The sequence below is a fragment of the Amblyraja radiata genome, chromosome 39 (assembly GCF_010909765.2).
Source record: "Amblyraja radiata isolate CabotCenter1 chromosome 39, sAmbRad1.1.pri, whole genome shotgun sequence".
Lineage (NCBI taxonomy): Eukaryota > Metazoa > Chordata > Chondrichthyes > Rajiformes > Rajidae > Amblyraja > Amblyraja radiata.
This window is the reverse complement of record NC_045994.1, coordinates 8,747,528-8,767,530: the sequence shown is the minus strand read 5'-3', so window position 1 is coordinate 8,767,530 and position 20,003 is coordinate 8,747,528. Positions and strand designations below refer to the sequence as shown.

The 20,003-nt window shown below is 42.2% G+C and overlaps 1 protein-coding gene across 1 annotated transcript in view; it reads right to left on the bottom strand.

Moving 5' to 3' along the window:
• The window catches only part of bin3 (bridging integrator 3), a 103,414-nt gene extending 84,766 nt beyond the window's left edge, over window positions 1–18,648 (bottom strand). The window contains exons 1-2 of the mRNA XM_033013982.1: window positions 18,591–18,648; window positions 4,881–4,929 (exon numbers count right to left, since the gene is read on the bottom strand). Of these exons, the coding sequence (XP_032869873.1) occupies window positions 4,881–4,929; window positions 18,591–18,598 (57 nt within the window). The 5' untranslated portion in view covers window positions 18,599–18,648. The remainder of the gene's footprint in view (window positions 1–4,880; window positions 4,930–18,590) is intronic.
• Between the last annotated feature and the right edge of the window lie 1,355 nt (window positions 18,649–20,003).

The window sequence follows — 20,003 nt, the reverse complement described above, 5'->3', positions numbered from 1 at the left end:
TGTATTTTATATATGAGGTGAAATAGCTAAAAGGGAAGTAATTTAATCTGATACTAACAAAATGGGAGCAAAAAGATATTCAATTAGTTGTTTAAAGGAAACTTAGGTAATAAAAAATCAAATACACATATTGGTCAATTGTGCCAACATAGCAGGAATTGTTACTGGGTTCAATAACTTATCAGGTTAGCTATTGGATATTTAGTTTATGTGCAGAAAATGTGAATTTGACTAGATTTATTTTGTTATTATATGACTATGTAAAATAATTCATAATACACTCAACTATGTAAAATAATTCATAATACACTCAAAGTTTAATTGCATGTGTTATAAAAAACAGAAAATTCTTTATCGGAATGGTGGCGCAGCGGTCGAGTTTCTTCCTTACAGCTCCAGAGACACGGGTTTGATCCTGACTACGGGTGCTGTCTGTATGGTGTTTGTACATTCTCCCCATGACCTGCATGGGTTGTCTCTGGGATCTCCTCCCACACTCCAAAGCCGTACAGGTTTGTAGGTTAATTGGCTTGGTATAATTGTAAAATTGTCCTTAGTGTGTGTAGGACAATATATGGGGTGATCGCTGGTCGGCGCAGATTCAGTGGGCCGACGGGCCTGTTTCCACGCCGTATCTCTAAAGTCTAATAATAGAAGCTCACCAGTACATATCTGTTAAACTTGCAGGGAAATAAATGCCTTTTAAACTCAAGAGAATGTTTAAAGAAAAACAAGCTTAAATTTAAATAGTCAGAAAATCCACCCCACCCAAAGCAGCATGGCTAAAGGTTACACCAAACATAAATGTGATGCAACAAAGCCTTCACACCTGCCTCAGGATGAATTCAAATACATTAATATCCCTCTAGCAGACAATACTGAGTACCCAACTGCATAGTTTATGAGATATTATATCATGGTTGTGTTGAAGCATGTTAGAAGGCTATTGAACTCTCAGAAGTATCATCCACATCATAATTTTGCTCACTCCAACACACGCTCAATGTGTGTACATACACGTAACCCTTTGATCAGAATTAATGTAATTTGCCAGGATAGTTTTCCCGAGTAGAGCAACATGTTCCATCTCGTGACCAAGTAAAATTGGGCAAAGTCATTTGTATCAAATCAGCTAACTTCTATCATTGGTTTTCTTATTATAGAAACATTTAAATTAGTACTTCAACTATGCACACTGATCATGTTCTTAAATTGTAGTATTAAGCCACTACTTTATCACCACTTATTATTTAAGTGTTACAGGAAATAGTTTAGTATATTATTGTCATGCTTTTTTGTTCGTGCTATCCAATCAGCAAAAAGACTATAAATGGTTACAATCAAGCCGTTCACAGTGTACATATACAGGATAACGTTTAGTGCAAGATAAAGTCCAGTAAAGTCTTATAAAGGATAGTCCGAGGGTCCCCAATGAGGTTGGTCAGTTCCGCTCTCCAGTTGGTGATAGGATGGTTCAGTTGCCTGATAACAAGTGTGAAGAAATTCTCCCTGAATCTGGAGGTATAAGTTTTCACACTTCTGTATCTCTTCCTGATGGGAGAAGAGGGAGTGACCAGGATTATGCTGGTGGACTTGCTGAGGCAGCACAAGGCGCAGATCGCGTTAAGGGAGGCTGGTTTGCGTAAAGATCTAGGCTACGTCCACAACTCTGTAATTTCTTGCGGTCTTGGATGGCGCTGTTCCCAATCCATGCTGTGATGCATCCCGATAAAATGCTTTATGTGGTGCATCTGTAGAAGTCGGTGAGAGTAGATGGGGACATGCTGAACTTGCTAAGCCTTCTAAGGAAGTAAAGGCATTTGTGTGCTTTCTTGGCTATTGCTTGGCTATGGCAGGTCCAGGCCAAGTTGCTGGTGATATTTACTCCAAAGAACTTGAAGCTTTCAATCATCTCTACTTCAGTTCCGTCAATGTATACTGGGTTATGTGTACTGCTTTGCTTCCAGAAGTAAATCACAATCTCCTTTGTCTTGGCCGACATGGAAGGTTGTTCCCTTGGCACCAGGTTTCCCGGTTCTCAATCTCGTTCCTGTAGTCCATCCCATCATTATTTAATATCCAGCCCACTACGGAGGTGTCATCCGTGAATTTGTAAATGGAGTTGGATCTGTATTTGGCTGCACATTCGTGGGTGTATGAGGAGTAAAGAAGGGGTCCAAGAACGCATTCTTGCAGGGCACCATTGTTGAGGATTATCGCAGAGCATGATTTGAGATTAGGAGGAATAAATCATGCAGAATCCCTGAGATTAAGACCACAGGACTTGGAGAAAACATTTGCATGCTTCATCAAAGATCAAGTTATCAATCCTTGTTGGTTGCAAAATGGGAAGTTATCACAAGTAACACACACATCCCAAGTAACAAACACATCCACACAGAGGTCATATTAAGTTATATCACAGAAACAATTTGAATCACAGCACACTCAGAAAGGAAAACAAGTGATTATGATACATGAAGCCATTTTAATATAAATATTTTTGAATTATGCAAGTGGAGTCTCCTTAATACTGTCTAATATTTAAGCCATAAAAATCTTATTTTTTACGCATGCAATAAATAGGATACAAATAAACTATTTAGCCCAACTAGTTTGCTCATGTTTCACACCGTCTTCCTCTTGTCTCAATTTATCTCTCATTTTTAACATATTCTATTATATTGCTCCCTTGTATTTACCCCAAATCTCCTAGCGTACATGGAAACTTGAATAGTGGATACCAGTCTAAGTAGTTTGCAAGAGTCTTGACTGTTCAACATAAATTTTCAGATCTATTTCTCTGGAAATGAACCCCAGTGCTTTGTTTGCACTTTTGATGGTCATGTTAATCTGTATATCTACTTGTTTTTTAAGTTAAAAAATAGCAAACAAACCTCCTGAAAATTAGGTTTCCAAGCAGAGCTCTCAATGTAAACAAAAATTAAAAATTGTTCTTAAATTTTAAATAATTCAAGGATTACTGCACACTGCCCGTAAACCTGGCATGATTCACGACAGCAGTTTGTTGGGGGAACTGAGCAAGTCATGCTGCAACTGTGGGTGGAAAGGAATGGTTGACGTTTCGGGTCAAAATCATGCATCAGAATTATTTACAGATGTTGCTCAACCAGCTGAGTTTCCCCCAAACGATTGTTTGTTGCTCTAGATTCCAGCATCTGCAGTCTCTTGTGTCACCGTGAATCACAGTACACAGAGATAAGCCAAAGTAAGCAAGTTAACATCATGAGAAGACAAAAAATAAAAACGAGTAGAGTGAACCAGGCTGTCCAGTTGCAACTTTGCTATCTCAGTGCAAATCTAGATCGGCAGACCGGCAAAGTAGACTGTTTTCACTATCAAATAACATGTGAGAGAACTGGAAATATAGCTACAATCCTTTAGCAAGAGTTACATGAAATATATCTTGATTTTCACAACCATTATTATGTGCATTAAATGATGGTATTATTTGTAACGTGCAACATCGCCTAAACACAGCGACATAACGTCTTTAATAGTGTTTGAAATGGGAACTGCCTTAAAAGTTCTCGATTTCACGCCGCAATCGTCCAGTGAGTTAATTGAGAATTGGGATTCAGTCAGAAGATTAAAAATATTAACCAGTTTGCATCTGGGACTTGAATAGAATGAAGTGATTGTACATCCACTTAATCCATCAGATTAAAGAATTGAGAACCAAATGCACGAAATACAGAAATGCAAGCTCAGATACTGAATTCAATGTCAAATCAGAAACAGGAAGCAAAATACAGGCAGAGGAAGAAAGATAGAGAGGGTGGTGGATATATGGAACAAGCGGTATATGGAGGTATGTATAAGAAGGAACTGCAGATGTTGTTATAAACCAAAGATAGACACAAAAAGGTGGAGTGATTCAGCGGGCAGGCAGCATCTCTGGGGAGAAGGGATGGGTGACATTTTGGGTCTGAAGACGGGTCTTGACCCGAAATGTCACCCATTCCTCTCTACAGATGCTGCCTGTCCCGCTGGGTTAGTCCAGCTTTTTGTGTCTATCTTCGGTATATGGAGGTAGTTGAGGAAGGTCCAACAACAACATTTAAAAGAAGGTAGACACAAAATGTTGGAGTAACTCAGCGAGACAGGCAGCATCGTGACGTTTCTGGCCGAGACATACTTCAGTCATTTTAAGGACTTTTGGACTGTTTCATGGAGGGGAAATGTTTGCTGGGATATGGTCCAAATGCAGGCAGGTGGAACGAGTTTAGATGGGGCTTCTTGGTTGGCATGAACAAGTTGGGACGAAGGGCCTGTTGTCCATGGTGTACGACTCTGATTCTATATGGAGATAGGGGTAATAACAACAAATTATCACAGTTAAAAAGAAAGACGAAGTTGAAGAAGCCATTAATTTATTTACAATCACCAATAAAGCTGAAGAAATGAAAGTGGGTGTTTGAGTACATTTGTTTTTCGTGCCAAGGAGGTTTTCACCTCCTGGTCTTGACAGCAGCTATGGCATCAGGACAAGAACACTAATGTTCACTGCTGAAGTACTGGAGTGTGTTCTGCCACAATACTGACCTCTCACAGTCCATTGAGGAACACCGCGCCTCACACCAACAAGCAGATTTTCACACTTAACTCATATGCGCTGCTAATTCTGATGGCCACTTCAAAGTACTGCTACATTCTCTCTTATTTATAGAAAAACAAATCAGATCCAATCCATTTGAAAACATCACACGCTTTGGAGACGGACTAATTCAAGTTTCATACTCCATGCTTAAATCAATGACATCATAAAATGCTCTAAACTGAAAAGAAAGCGTAGTGAATCCACAAAGGCAAGTCCAAAGTGTGAAATGACACATTCTCTACTTTTGGCATCTACTCACAGTCTTTGGCACAATCTGTTTCTTGGGTTGACCGATCTTGAAAGGTATCCTGTAAAATATAATTCTGCAATTACTATTTCAGATCTGCATTTTCCTCGGACTCCACTTTGTAGTAATGTTCAGCTGTGGTTCCGTTCATAACACTTTCAACTGAGATCAGAAAGTTGGTTGTTCAAGTGCCTCTCTGGATACATCAGCACAAAAAGCGAGTCTGGCACTCCAGCACAGCAGAGCAAGTGAAGGCCAGATCTTTCAGGTGAGGAGTTAAGCTGAGAATATTGCCATACCATTTCAGGTAGATGTAAAAGTCCTCTAGACTTTATAGAGATACAGCGCGGAAACATGCCCTTCGGCAAACGAGTCCACACTGACCGACGCTCACCCCATACACTAGCACTATCTTAAACACTAACCTACAAACCTGTTTGTCATTGGAGTGTGGAAGGAAACCGAAGCACCCTTTAAATAAAACCACGCAGTCACATGGAGAATGTGTAAACTCTGTACCCGGGTCTCTGGCGCTGCCACTGTGCCCCCCCCCCCCCCCCCCCCTCCCATCTGAGAAAAAGCAGGGATGCAAATGTCCTGGCTCATATTTATCCCTCAATCAACATTAACAGGACTAGGTTTCTATTCATTTTCACATCATGTATCCACAATAGACAATAGGTGCAGGAGTAGGCCATTCGGCCCTTCGAGCCAGCATCGCCATTCAATGTGATCATGGCTGATCATCCCCAATCAGTACCCCGTTCCTGCCTTCACCCCATATCCCCTGACTCCACTATTTTTAAGAGCCCTATCTAGCTCTCTTGAAAGCATCCAGGGAACCCGCCTCCACTGCCCTCAGAGGCAGAGAATTCCACAGACTCACCACTCTCTGTGAGAAAAAGTGTTTCCTCGTCTCCGTTCTAAATGGCTTACTCCTTATTATTAAAATCCACGTTCTCCAAAGACACTGCCTGGCCCGCTGATTTACTTGAGCACTTTGTCTCTTATTCTGTAGACCAGCATCTGCAGCTCTTTCTGTGTCCTTTTTATTTCTCTCTTCCCCAGTTCTACAGGGTCTTCAATCTGAAATGGTTTGTGATTAACTTCCGACTAATACAATATTTCAATGAAACTGTTGAGTGCAGAATGCTCACAGAAAGTAATCAAAATGTATTGTCAGATAACAAGAAATAGCATGATGCAAAGGAAAAAAATTAATATTAAACCGAAAAAGTAATTACTTTCACTTAGAATTGTTTTAAAACCATGTGTTACAGTTTTAAAATTACTGTAAAAGTCATTTCTTAAATCTCTGTGGAATATTGCATGCTTTGCAGAATATTACATGATTTGTGATCCTCACAATTTGCAAATTAAACCAAAAGGCCCACAACAAGAATATAAAGTCCACAGATATCAGCAGTTGAAGAACAAATAGTGTTATTTCCTGCAAAATGTTCAATTACATGAATGATTTTGCACACCAATTTTCAGAAATATTCACTTAAAAACCGTCCAAGACTTCTGTAACATGATATTTTCAAATGGAAATTAAAAGCTGATATTCTGATGTGCTCCTTTAGGAGTGACAACCAGCATCGTGAAGAGCTATCCACTCTATCGCAATGTATATGGCTTCATCGGTATCACAATGTAAATGATCGAGTTGATATCGCATTGCTGCACATGGAAGCTTGTTGTGCATGACTGTGCTCCTGGTTTCCCATATCATCACACTAATTGTACTTAAGAGATAATGTACTGGCTGTATATTGTTTTGGGACAGAGAAGGTCATTCGTGAATGATGCTATGTTAGGTGTCTAATGTTAATTATTCTATCCCTTCAAATTACAATTTATACTCACTTCCGGTCAACTTTGTACTATCCCGGCAACATATGCTTTTACAACCAGCATAATCTACATCTGAATTACGGAGGCATCTTCTTCTTGCGTATGGCGTGCACAGCCTAAAGTTGTAGGACAACTTGTTCTATTTGATCTCATTTGATTGTACACGCCGGATTGATTGCATTCGTTGAAACAGGGCGGACCACGTGAAAGGTTGCAATCTCCCACCCCATGGAGGCATCACACGCAGGGACATATTCGTCCTCCAATTCCAAAAGCGTAGCATTCCACCGTGGTGGGAGGAGCGGCGGAGTTTTTTCCGATTACAATCAAACAACTACAAACTAGCAGGCCTAGATTACAGGTAACGCACGCCATTTTTCGCCAATGCAAACGTTTGCAATTTTAACATTTGTTCAATATAAGCACGGTCATTGCATGACACACATTATTTAATCTACACTGCCCCACTGTCATGCACTTGGGATTAGAAATTTCCAAGTACTTATACCAGGCACTGTTCAATAAATAGCACAGTCAATGGCCCAGTGAAAATATTTTCTACTGCCAACAAAGTTGCTTCAAAATCAATGCAAGTTGTTTCGCTGCAGTCCCTTTTAACTTGGACAAGTGAAGTGATAAAGGTCAGTCAGACACTGACAGCTTAACATGCTACGATGATCGCTTCATCAAAGTGGACACAGAATTGCTACCCTTTCTACTACTTGTTGGCATTTTCCTTCCTAAATGCAGCTGGAGCTGTCATGTTCTTATTTCACTTTCAGCCTTTATGTCATTGTTTTTACACTGATTTTCCGCTATTGGTTCCGATATCTTGGGCCTCCACCAGCAAGCTATGCGCTTGAACAATCAGCCTTTCTTTAACTGGAAGCCAGGGAGGCCAGTCTTTCACAGTCAATCGGATTTGACCGTGGCCATGACATGATCTTCGGGGGAAGGAAAAAAAAAATCATTTGATATTCTCATGGAATGCCACGATTTGTGACATCAGTACAGCCCAATGATCTCATGCTGTGATATCCCTCTATTCATAAGACGGTGATAGCAATTTGCTTACTGATGCCCAGGTTTTGGAAATAGGCTCTGGTATTGTTGACTGAATGTCACCGTTTCCTGGAAAAGGTCGGAGAAGAGTCTTTTGTGACAGAAGATAGGGACAAAGTGCTGGAGTAACTCAGCATCTCTGGAGGAAAAGGATGGGTCGGGACTCTTCTTCAGACTCCCGGGTCAGAAGAAGGGTCCCAACCAGAAAAGTCACACATCGTTTTTCGGCAGAGATGCTGCCTGGCCCACTGAGTCACTCCAGCACTTTGTGTCTATCTTTGGTATGAATCCGCTTCTGCAGTTCCTTTCCACACACGGCTTTTATGACAGGTTCCACTGTATGACTTTCATTGCTGCAGTCACAATCGTATCAATTGAAGCTTCCAGCAGCATAAAATATAGCATCTTCCTTTATTGATTTTGGCTATCCATATTCTGCATGCAAGGTCTAGTCTAGCTTTTGATTCCTCAGATAATGGTAATTAACATACCCATACTACAGGCAGAAATGGATCAGTTGGCTGAGTAAGCAAAATCAATACCTCAAGACGCGATATCGCTGGCTTTCCACTCTGCCCTGGACCACATGGACAATAAAAACACATACATCAGGCGGTTCTTCATAGACTAAAGTTCGGAGTTCAACACTATCATCCACTCCAAACTTGTCACAACACTCAGGGAACTGGGTTTCTGCTCATTATTTTGCAACTGGATTCACGACTTCCTCATCAACAGAACACAAGCGATACGAATTAGCGACAACACTCCCTCCTCAATAACCATTGGCACAGGTGCACCTCAAGACTCTGTGCTCAGTCCCCTGCTCCACTCACTCCCCCTATCACAATATAGGCGCACTCAATTCTAAATCCATCCTTAAATAGGATGGAGACAATACCGCTGGACAAATTACTGATAATGATGAGCAAGAGTATAGGATGGAGATCGATCATGTGGTTGAATGGTGCCAGAACAGCAACTTTGCCATCAACATCAGAAAATCCAAGGAACTGATTGTTGACATTAGAATAATAATAATAATAATAATAATACATTTTATTTATGGGCGCCTTTCAAGAGTCTCTAGAAGAGGATGGTCTCAGGGAGGGAGTTCAGGCTTTTGACCCAGCCACCTCGCTTGTTGGGCAGCTTCCTGGAGATGATGTTCCTCTGCTTTTGCTGCCCTTGTGCTGGCTGTAATGTCAAAGAGTCGCATTCCAGAACCAGCTATTCCTCTCGCCAAGTTGTTCTAAAACAGTTACATTGGAATCTACCCAACCATGTGAAAAATTGCCAACTATCTTCTGATAACAAGTCTGGCTAAATACCATCCAATCAACCTACTGTCAAACGTCAGAGAAGTGATGTAAAATGTCATAGATAACTTTATCAAGCAGTAGGTATTCTCCAATAACCTGTTTACTTTCCCTGAGTTTGTATTTCACTCGGGTCACACCAAGATTTCATCATGAGTGTACTAAACTTGGAAGAAAAAGCTGAATTCCAAAGGCAGGAATGACCATCTTAAATTCAAGGCAGGTAGTCAAAAAGACACAAAATGCTGGAGTAACTCAAAGGGGTCAGGCGACTAGTCGTGCTGGAGAACATGGAGCAGTAACATTTCAGATCTGGACCCCTCTTCTTGTTTTTTTTTGTAAACCACAATCTGCAGTTTCTTGTATCCACATAGTAACTGTGAACAATCCTGGTGAACCAAAATCAATAGACATGAAGGAGAAAGAACTCCAACTGTTAGATTTAATAATTATACAAACGAAGATGGCTGCAGTTGGTAGGTACATGATCCCAGCCCATGAACATCACTGCACAAGGGCAGAATCCTAGATCCAAGCATCCATAGCTGCTTCTTCTTCCACTTCTGACCATATGGAAGGAAACGTTTGTTGTCGTACAACACTCAATCCATTTGCTTCTCAACAGCAAATAAAGCACCTGCGCCTGTATGCAGAGGTGCTTAAGTGACAGTTGCCATGGGGTGATGGCAAGTAACTTTCATCCCATAAAACCCATTTCCATCGAGAGATAGAGAGTTCCATTTCCAACAAGAAAGTACAAGTACCATTCATTGGCATTAATATCATCTGACCCCCATCAAAATCCTGGTGATCAGCATTAACCAAAATTCAAAAAGACCAGCAGCAACAAGCAGTTCAAAGACTGGAGATCCTGCAACAAGTGGCTCACCACCAGTGTTTGCACCATCTATGTAGCATCAGTCAGAAGTGTGATGAAATGCCATTTAGCTGCCTGGATAAGTTCAGCTCCCATTGCACCAAGGATAAAAGTAGCCCACTTCATTGACAACCATTCACTACCCTAAACTATGATTCCTTCCATCGCCAATGCACCTCGGCTCCTATCTTTGCTCGACTCAACAAAATACACAAAACACACTCACCTGTGCAACAGCACCACACTAACCCATAACGTCTACCACCAAGAAAGATAAAGGCAGCAAGCACGTGGGAATACAAACACCAGCTGTTTCCCTTCCAAGGAACATAACAACCTGTATTGGAAATGTATCACCGTTCATTCATTGTCACTGGGTTTAGATGCGGGAGCTCGCCATTCAGCAGTGTTGTCATAATGTAGTGATTCAAACAGGTGGCTCGCTACCATATACCCCAGGGTGAATGGAGATGAACACTAAATGCGGAACTTGCTAATCACATGGTCATCCTGAATAATGAATAAATAAAACTTGTGTCGTGCTTGGAAATGAGTCTGGTTGATAGGAAAGACCACGAAACAGAATTTCCTCACCTTGCCTGTGGGTTCAGGGTGAAACCTATCTTCCAGTCATTTACTAATTTCCGATCCTCATTAATTCATCTGAACTCACTGACCGAAACAATCTTTAGAAGACAGCTGAACGCAGAATAAAATTCATGTTCCTTCATGAACGCAGGTCTTTGTCATTAGTCCCAACTATGCTAGAAGCCAATCGAAAACTGCAAGATACAGCATTAGCAAGTTGTTTAACCACTTCTTAAGAGTATCAGATGTCCATAAAGTAACTTCCACAAAGAAACAAAGGCAGGGCAACAAATAATGCCACTGTCCTCAGTGCCGAGCCACAGTGCCAGATGAAATAAATGTCGCAATTTGACTTTCTGGAAGCTGGACAAAAACAGGCAACAATGGAACAGTTCTCAGATGTAAGTTATCCTGAAGAAGAGTTATTATTTTACACACTCACAGGACAGATGGAGTGCAGTTCAAACTAGTCTAGATTGTCTTAAATGCTGACCCGAGCTGTGATTATACACTTGAGATCACAGGGCAGCATATGAAAAATGAAATGTTTCAAATTCCTATTAATAATGAATAAAGTACTCTTTCACGATGTTACAACAAGCATTTTGGACACAGTGCATTTGCATGCACTTTGTTGCTATTGAAATGAGCAGAGGCTGCCAGCCATTCAGAGTTTTACCAAGGGCAATTGTACAGACTTATAGTGACAAACCTGTAATTCCAGTGGCCTCATGTTCAGATGCAAATAAGGTCACAAAAGCACAAGTAAGAAAATCAATGTTAAAGAATATTAAATTGCCAGGGAACATTCCAAATACCTCCGCTTGGTCTTGGCATGCAGAGTTTAAAAAGTGAATTAACTGCATATTTTTCATCTCTCCAAATGAACAATAGTGATCGCAATAGAGATTGAGTATTAAACCATCATGACTGTGAACTGCACTTGACTTGCAACACCGTGGTAGCAAAACTTTGGTCTCAAATCCGATACCATTCTAACTTTCATGCAGATGCACACAACAACCACAGATCTTCAATTTTCTCACCAATATTGGGTTCTTGTTCTGCAAAAGCTGCTGTTATAATACAAAGCACCGAATGTTCAGTTTAGATAATGTCATTTGTTACCAACTTTTTTAAAGAAAAGTAGCAAAGAAAACATCAGATAAATTATTACATTTTTTTATAAATTGTTCTTTTCCAGGATGTGGATATAGCTGCCTTTGCCAACATTTTTATTATCCTTCCCCTATTTTCCTTAAACTGAGGATGTAGTTATGAGCCAACTGCATTACTTAAGTGTATCTCTTAGCCAAAAATATGGCCCTAACCGAGTCCCACTTGCTATGATTTCTTCTGAAACCCCTCCATCTTGACAAGACACCACATTCAGTGTGTTAAAACACTAAATGCTGGAGTAACTCAGCAGGTCAGACAGCATCTCAGGAGGAGATGGTTTGGTGACGTATCGGGTTGGGATCCTTCTTCAGCCAGATTGCAATAGGGGGGGAGAAAGCTGGAAAAAAGGTGGGGCGAGACAAAGCCTGATAAGTGAAAGGTGGGTTCAGGGGGTTGATAGGAATATGTGTGGACAAAAACTAGAGATGAAATGGTGACCTAAAATGGCGAGTTACTCCAGCACTTGGTGTTTTACTCAAGATTCCACCATCTGCAGTTCCTTGTGTTTCCACATTCTGCGAGTCTATCGTTAGCCATCCATTCCAGTGTACACTTGACAATAATAAACCTATATCATCGTCTTTGCAGCCATATCCATCAATCCTCTCTGCCTGGAGACATTTTCAATGTGAAGTCCTCGGAAAGAAATGCAGTTTGCAGTCTTCCAAGAGACTTTAGTAAAAGCAATATTTAAATGCTAATATATTAGTACACACATCCACGAGAAACTCAGTGTAGCTTCCTTTTTTCGGGGAAGAGGATTCCAGATCCAAATTGCCCTTTGTGTTGTCTCTGAACCCGCTCACAAGTTAAACACAATTGGGCCAAGTAAAGGCGACACTTGAACAGAACGGGCTGCAAATGGACACGGCCAACATTCTCTGCATGTACAGGATCTGAAACAATCCGAACAAACAGATATGCCAGAAAAATCAGGATATTGACTGCTTGAAAATCTTTAAGGTTTTTTTTACTCAAACCTACAGGAGAAAACCAGAAGGCAATGAGGAAGTTAAAGCTGTAATGAAAACCAGCAGTGAATGCTATAACAAAGCATGATGACATCTCCCTGTTCCAGTCACAGCTCCCTTGGCATTTGGTTTCATGAACTGCGTAAATATGAATGGTCGGATTGATAAATAAATGTACTTCAGAACAAACAAATACTTATAAACTATTTCTCCAATCTGTACATATACATTTGTCTAGTATTTCCTGTTTACATCTGGGTGGGAATCTGAATTCTTCTTGTAGCTCAGAGTTTGCTCATCTGGACAAAGGACTTGCAGTGTCATAGACCTCAGCAATCATGTGCTTCAGAAAACCAGAGTTGACTATTCATTCCCTCCCGATCCCCTGTCCCACTATTAAACTAGATCACAAGTGAATGCTATAGTAGATCATGGCTGATCTAGCTTCCCTCTCAACCCCATTCACCTGCCTTCTCTCCGTAACCTCTGATAGTCCACCTAATCAAAAAACCATTAATCTCTACCTCAATAATCTCCAATGTCTTGGCCTGCATACCAGTTTGTGGCAATGAATTGTACAGATTCACCATTCTCCGACTAAAGAAATTCCTTCTCATCTCCATTTTGAAGATATGTCCTTTTATTCTGTGGCTGTGCCCTCTAGTTCTAGACTCTCCCATTACTGGAAACATCCTTTCCATGTCCACTCTACATAGGCCTTTCATTATCCTGCAGGTTTCAATTAAATTCCACCCATCCTTTCAAACTCCAGCTAGTACAGGCCCAGAACCTTCAAACGCTATAAATTGAAGCATCCGGAGAAAACCCACACAGCCACAGGGGGAACGTGCAAACTCCACACAGACAGCAGAAACTAGACATTGAATCCAATACACCAGAGCGGTGAAAGAGCTGCACTACTTGCTGAGCCACTGTGCTGCCATTAGACATGCTCTCATGTCCTGGACGCTGCAACCATCACAAATAGTTTTGTTCTAACAATTCTGTCAACTTCTGATCAAGTTATAAATTTCACTGTTACAAAAGAATAGCTGTTCATAATCATTCAAAGCTAAAAGATGTATAAATATATTTTTCTCATTAGTTTATTCTTTGCAGCGATCTAAACCAAAACATTTATTACTTAAAATCTGGAAATGGTTGCTACCAAGGGACCTCTTTATGTATGTGCTCCAATTTTCACTGGCCAGTTTTCTAAAGGGATGGCTCTACTCACTGACACCACCAACAACAATGAAGGATTTTGAAGTAATCACTTCAGAAATAAAAGCTATGCAGCAGTCAATATGAAGAAAAGGCACGGCAGTTGCAAGGAAAGACACAAAATGCTGGAGTAACACAGCAGATCAGGCAGCATCCCTAGGGTTCATGGATACGAGATGTTTTGGGTCGGGGCCCTACTTCATACCTTTCTTCCATCAATTTGTATACAGAAACTTCTACATATAGCAATCTGTTTTTTTGTTTAATGCGATGATAACCAAGTTATATATTTGCCCCTTCTACTCATCAAAATAATCTTACAGGTTCTTTTACACTAAACAGAGATTCCAGTTAACATCTCGTGTGAAAATAACTGCACTCACTCAGTTTCCCACTGAAATTAAAAAACTCAGATTATGTGCTTAAATCTATAGTGCTCTCTAAAGCCCTTGCAACTTCTCAGTACCTTACTATAATCCCTACACACTCATGACTGTATAACCAAGCTCAGTTTCAACTCCATCTACAAGTTTGCCGATGTCACTATTGTGACGGCCGGATCACAAACAATGATGAGATGGAGTACAGAGAAGAAAACACCATGCATTATGGTGTCAGGACTATTAACTTTCTCTCAATGTCAGCAAGACAAAGGAGCTAGTTATTGACTTCAGGAAGCAATGGGGAATAAGTGTATGAAGGAACTGCAACTGCTGGTTTACACCGAAGATAGACACAAAATGCTGAAGTAACTCAGTGAGTCAGGCAGCATCTCTGGAGAAAAGGAATAGGTGATGTTTTGGGTCAAAACCCTTCAGCAGACTCATTGGGGAGTACATGTCCCAATCAGCATCAATGGTGCCAAAGTGGTTGAGAGCTTCAAGTTTCTATGCATTAATATTATCAATGATCTGTCATTGACCGATCACATTGGTGCAACAGCGATTGTGAAAGCAAGCATGCCAAACATCTACTTCATTACACCATCCATCCAGATGGCCATTTTGAACTGGAATCCAAAAGTCTCTAAATATCGATATTCCCAAGGTTCCTGCCATTTACTCTATGTGTTCTGCCAGCATTTGATACGCCAAAATGCATTACCTCACATATGCCTGGATTATTAATTATGGCAAGAAAAGTGATTAAAAACCATGTAGACTGCATCCTTTAATGGCCTAAGCATGGAATACAAGAACTGGGATGTTATCTAAAACCGCATGCCACATTTTGGACATGCACCTGAATTGCCAAGGCATAAAAGGCAACAGACTGGTAAATGGGATTAGTACAGATGCACAATGGTTGGCATGAATATGGCAAGCCAAAAGACCTAGTATATCCAACATTAATTGGGCCATAGCTTCAGCACTGGGTATGACTCGAATCACCATATTGTAGGAAAGTTGCAATTGCATTGAGAAGGTGCAGAGAAGATTGACAAAGTGTTGTTAGGAGAAAAAATATACTTATGAGAATAAACTGGATGCACATCAGTTGTTTTCTTGAAACTTTTAATTGACCTGTATAAAATTAGGAGTGGACGAGGCAGATTTAAAAGAAAGGTCCCGTAGATTACACCACTCCAGGTGAAAGCTTACTGGTACTGCTGGGAGGAAAAGTAACGAGAAAGATTGAAGGAAATGTAATAATAATAATAATAATAATAATAATAATAATAATAATATATTTTATTGTCATTGCACGTCAGTGCAACGAGATTTAGTATGCAGCTCCAACCGATGAAAAAGAAAAGTAAAATAAATAAATAAGCTGTGTGTCGTGACCATCCGAGGGAGACAGTCCAGGGGGGGTGGGGGGCACTCAGCAGGGCCGGTTCAGAGCCGCTATAGCTCTTGGAATAAAGCTGATTCTGAGTCTGGAGGTTCGGGCGTAGAAGGCCTTGTAACGTCTGCCGGAGGGCAGACGTTATCAATACTACAGCCTTACTAATGGGAAGCTGTTCAATCTACCGTAGCCATGCTATAGAACTACGATCACCCAAACTCATCAAATGCACAATGCATACGATGCTTGTATTTGCTCACTTGGTATCAGAGCTCCATCAACATCAAATCAGTCAGCTGAAGCGTACCCGAGGGTCTTTTGCACAACATATGCAGGTTAAAGATCCTCAACCAATCTACCCCTGCTTTACAACACTGCCTCTGAAATACAGATGCAGTCTTGAAACATGGACAAGGGTCATTTACCCAGTGTAGGGGAATTAAGAAGCAGAGGACAAAGGTTTAAGCTGAGAGAAGAAACTAACAGGTATCTGAGGGGTAACCTTTTCACCCAGAGGGTTGTGGATACATGGAACAAGTTGCCAGTGGCCGGTAGGATAACTGCATTTAAAAGGCATTTGGACAGTACATGAATAGGAAAGGTTTATGGGGATATGGTCCAGACACGAGAAGGTGGGACCAGGGTAGATGGGGCATTTTGGGCAAGTTGGGCCTGCTTCCAATCTGTTTGACGCTATATCATATTTGGCCCTCCTGCTCCATCTATGGCCTCATTGGCCACCTTACAACCCTCAGACTGGACTGGTAGCAAATCACCCTTAAACCCAATGAACCATTTCAGAAGGTACAGGAAGGATGTATTACTCTTAGTAGAAGGCTCAAAAATAAAGAACCCAAACGTCTGATGCAAGGATGAAACAGGAGATGAGGAAAACCATTTTCACCCAAAGGATAGTGAGGGTGTGAAGTCACTATCTGAAAGGATGATAGAAGCAAGAACGATACATACATTTAAAGAGTAGTTGGATGTGTACTCAAAGAGCTACAACCAACTGAGATACAGACCAATTGATGGAAGGTAGGAACAGGCCAGGGAACCCTTTACTGACCGGCACAAATGTGTCAAACTAAAAGGCATCCTGTGTTGTAAATTTTCTAAGTTTGAATTTACGTGCCATTCTGCTGACACAACAAAGTTCATGTCAGTGATGACAGAAAGGACACAACCCCCATTCAAAATCCACATTTATAGCCTTATCTTCTTGGCTAGCTCCTTAGAATCAAGGATTACTTTTTTGCACTCTGGTAGGTTGGGCTATGAGGTGGCTGTCAAGGACAAAGTGCGAGCAGCAGCCTCTTCCATAGATAGGGCAGGCTTTGGCCGACAGAGGTGGGCAGGTGGTGAGGTGGACCACTACACATATGGAGCGGAGCCTTTATGCATCCTGGTTTCATTGTCTTGAAATTCTCAATACTGTCCCAATGCTCCTTCTCCACTTTGAGCAGTCATGGCATCCGAAAGACAAAGGTCCTCGATCAACTTGGCCCCTGATAATAAAGGGTCAAGCTGACACCTTTCAGAACATGGACCTCTCCCCATATCTTGGGTTCCATTTCAACAAAGATAGAAAAAAAAGACGATATTCACCAATGCCTTCAATGTTGATTGGTATTTGAACATCAAAACCACAGACTTGGCACAAACCTCAGTCTATCAGACAACAGCGATCCCTTCTCTCCTACAATTATCTGAAACCTGGATTTCTGATAGCAGGCATCTCAAGGTGCCGAAAACAAAATGCCAGTGATACTTAATGCATTATTGCAGGCAACACCTCAAACATCAAAAGTAGAAAACAATATATCTTCCTCTTTCTTCACATACGATGAATATGTCCACTAATCAAGTTAACAAAATCCATTTGGTTGTTCTGCATATTCCTTGTGGGTTAATTCCAATGTAGGTTAAAGTATACGTTTGTGAACTGTTTTCCAAACAACTCAATATATTTGTTTAGTTCTTGGACAATCTCATCAAATTACCTTACAAATGAGAGCATTATCACTATTGACAGTAAGAAATGATGTGCAGACCACTCCACCAAGACTGCACCTCATCTTAAGAAGTGCTTTCCCCAAGATCCGAGGGGTTAGTCAATTGTTCAATTGTACTTTATTGTCACATGTACCCAAGTACAATGAATACTACACATTAGGCACAATCATATTAAGTATGAGAGCAGTCACCACATTTTTGGTGCCATCCTGTAACTTTCAAAATCTTTTTTTTGTGGGTACATGTTGGGAGTCTTAACGGCCATTAAGACCCATTGTCCTGGCCTCTCTTCCAACCCGCCGAGCATAGTAAAGCACTGTCCCACCCTCCCTAAAGTATCGTGCCCCCCTCCACGCCATTGTTAATACACTGTCCTGTCCCTGTCCCTGTCCCTGTCCCTGTCCCTGTCCCTGTCCCTGTCCCTGTCCCTGTCCCTGTCCCTGTCCCTATCACCTCTAGGGGGTCTGTCTGCTCCTTCCTCTCCCCCCATCCCATCCTAAACGCAGATCCCAGCTGGAGGCCCGGAGTTAAGGACACGCCCTCTGATAAGGCATATGTCATCCCTCCTTTACGATTCTGCCCCCCACCCTGAGTCTACCGACCACCCGCCCTGCACTGTCGACCCCTCGTCACTGCCGCTCACAGCCTGAAGCGGGGACGGCCCTTCTCTTCGCTTCTACCCCCTCCCCTCCCCTCCCCTCCCCCCTCATCCTTGGGCCGGGACAGCGGCTCCACTCTCCCCTCGCACGGGTGTCGGTCGTTTCTCGTCCCCACCAACCCCCTCGGCCTGTCCCAGCCTGACCGGGCCTGGCCTGACCTGACCTGACGGGACCGGACTCACCAGCTCATCCTGTCCGTTGCCGCCGCCGCCGCCCGTCGCTACGTCAGCGCGTCACCCGCAGACGGGGGTCAGAGGGCACAGGGTCGCCGTCGTTGACGCGCCGGGCCCCGTTGCCATGGCAGCCGCTCCATTCATGCTCAGCCTCAGCCCTCCATTCTCCAACTACTAGTTTCACCAAACGTCACCCACTCCCTCTCTCCAGAGATGCTGACCGTCCCGCTGAGTCACACCAACATTTTGTCCACACGGTTTAAATCAGCATCTGCACTTCCTCCCTGCTACTTCCACTGGTTAATTTTACTCCCTGTCACATTCCTCCTCTTCTTCTTCCATGTGGCGTGCACAGCCTAAAGTTGCAGGACAACTTGTTCTATTTGATCTTCTGTTTGTGCAGGTCGAGTTGATTGCATTAGTCGAAGCAGGGCGGACCACATGAAGATTGCAATCTTCCACCCCACCTTCCTCCCAGCCAACGATGAACCGTTCTACGTTTTCCTTGATCAGCATCTGTTTTGATCTGTCGTCTTCACACTTCACACATCCACATGTCTCCAGTCTCCCTCTCCCCTGACTCTCATTCTGAAGAAGGATCTCGACCTGAAACGTCACCCATTCCTTCTCTCCAGAGATGCTGCCCGACCCGCTGAGTTACTCAGGCATTTCGTGTCTATCTTAAGAGTTAATGGTGTTTTTTTCCTGGATTTGGCTCAGCTTCGTGCACCTCCAAGCCAAAGAACCAAAGCGATTGGTGGGAAGTCATTTTATTCTTCATCAGTGATCTGCAGTGCGCTGAATGCAAAGGCACAAGGATCGAAATCAACGGGAACTTTTCAAAGGGAATTGGATAAAGACTGGGGTGTGTAGGAAGGAACTGCAGATGCTGGTTTTCCGAAGATAGATGTACTGCAGCAAGTATCCCAATCAGTTGCCCGGAGGCTGCAGAGAGTGGTGGTCTCAGCCTGGTCCATCACCGAAACAGATGTCTCCACCATCAAAAACATCTACATGAGATGCTGCCTCAGGAAGGTGGCATCTGTCGTCAAGGTTCCCAACCAATAGGTTAAGGTCCTCTTCTCGCTACTGCCTTCAAGCAAGAGGTACAGAAGCCTGAGATCACACACCACCAGGTTCAGGAAGAGCCACCTTCCTACAACTATGGATAGGGAAGATTTAGAAAGATATGGGCCAAATGCAGGCAGGTGAAATGGAGCATCTTGGTTTGCATGGGCAAGTGGAGCTGAAGGGCCTGTTTCTGTGCTGTTAATTGAATTGTTTAAATTAATTTAAACAATGAACCTGGATTAAAATTAGAGGACATTTCCGTTAATCTAGCACTGTGAAGGAACCGAGACTTGGGTGAGTGGAAAGGAGCAAGGTGTGGCCACGGCCTGGTCCATCACAGGTACTAACCTC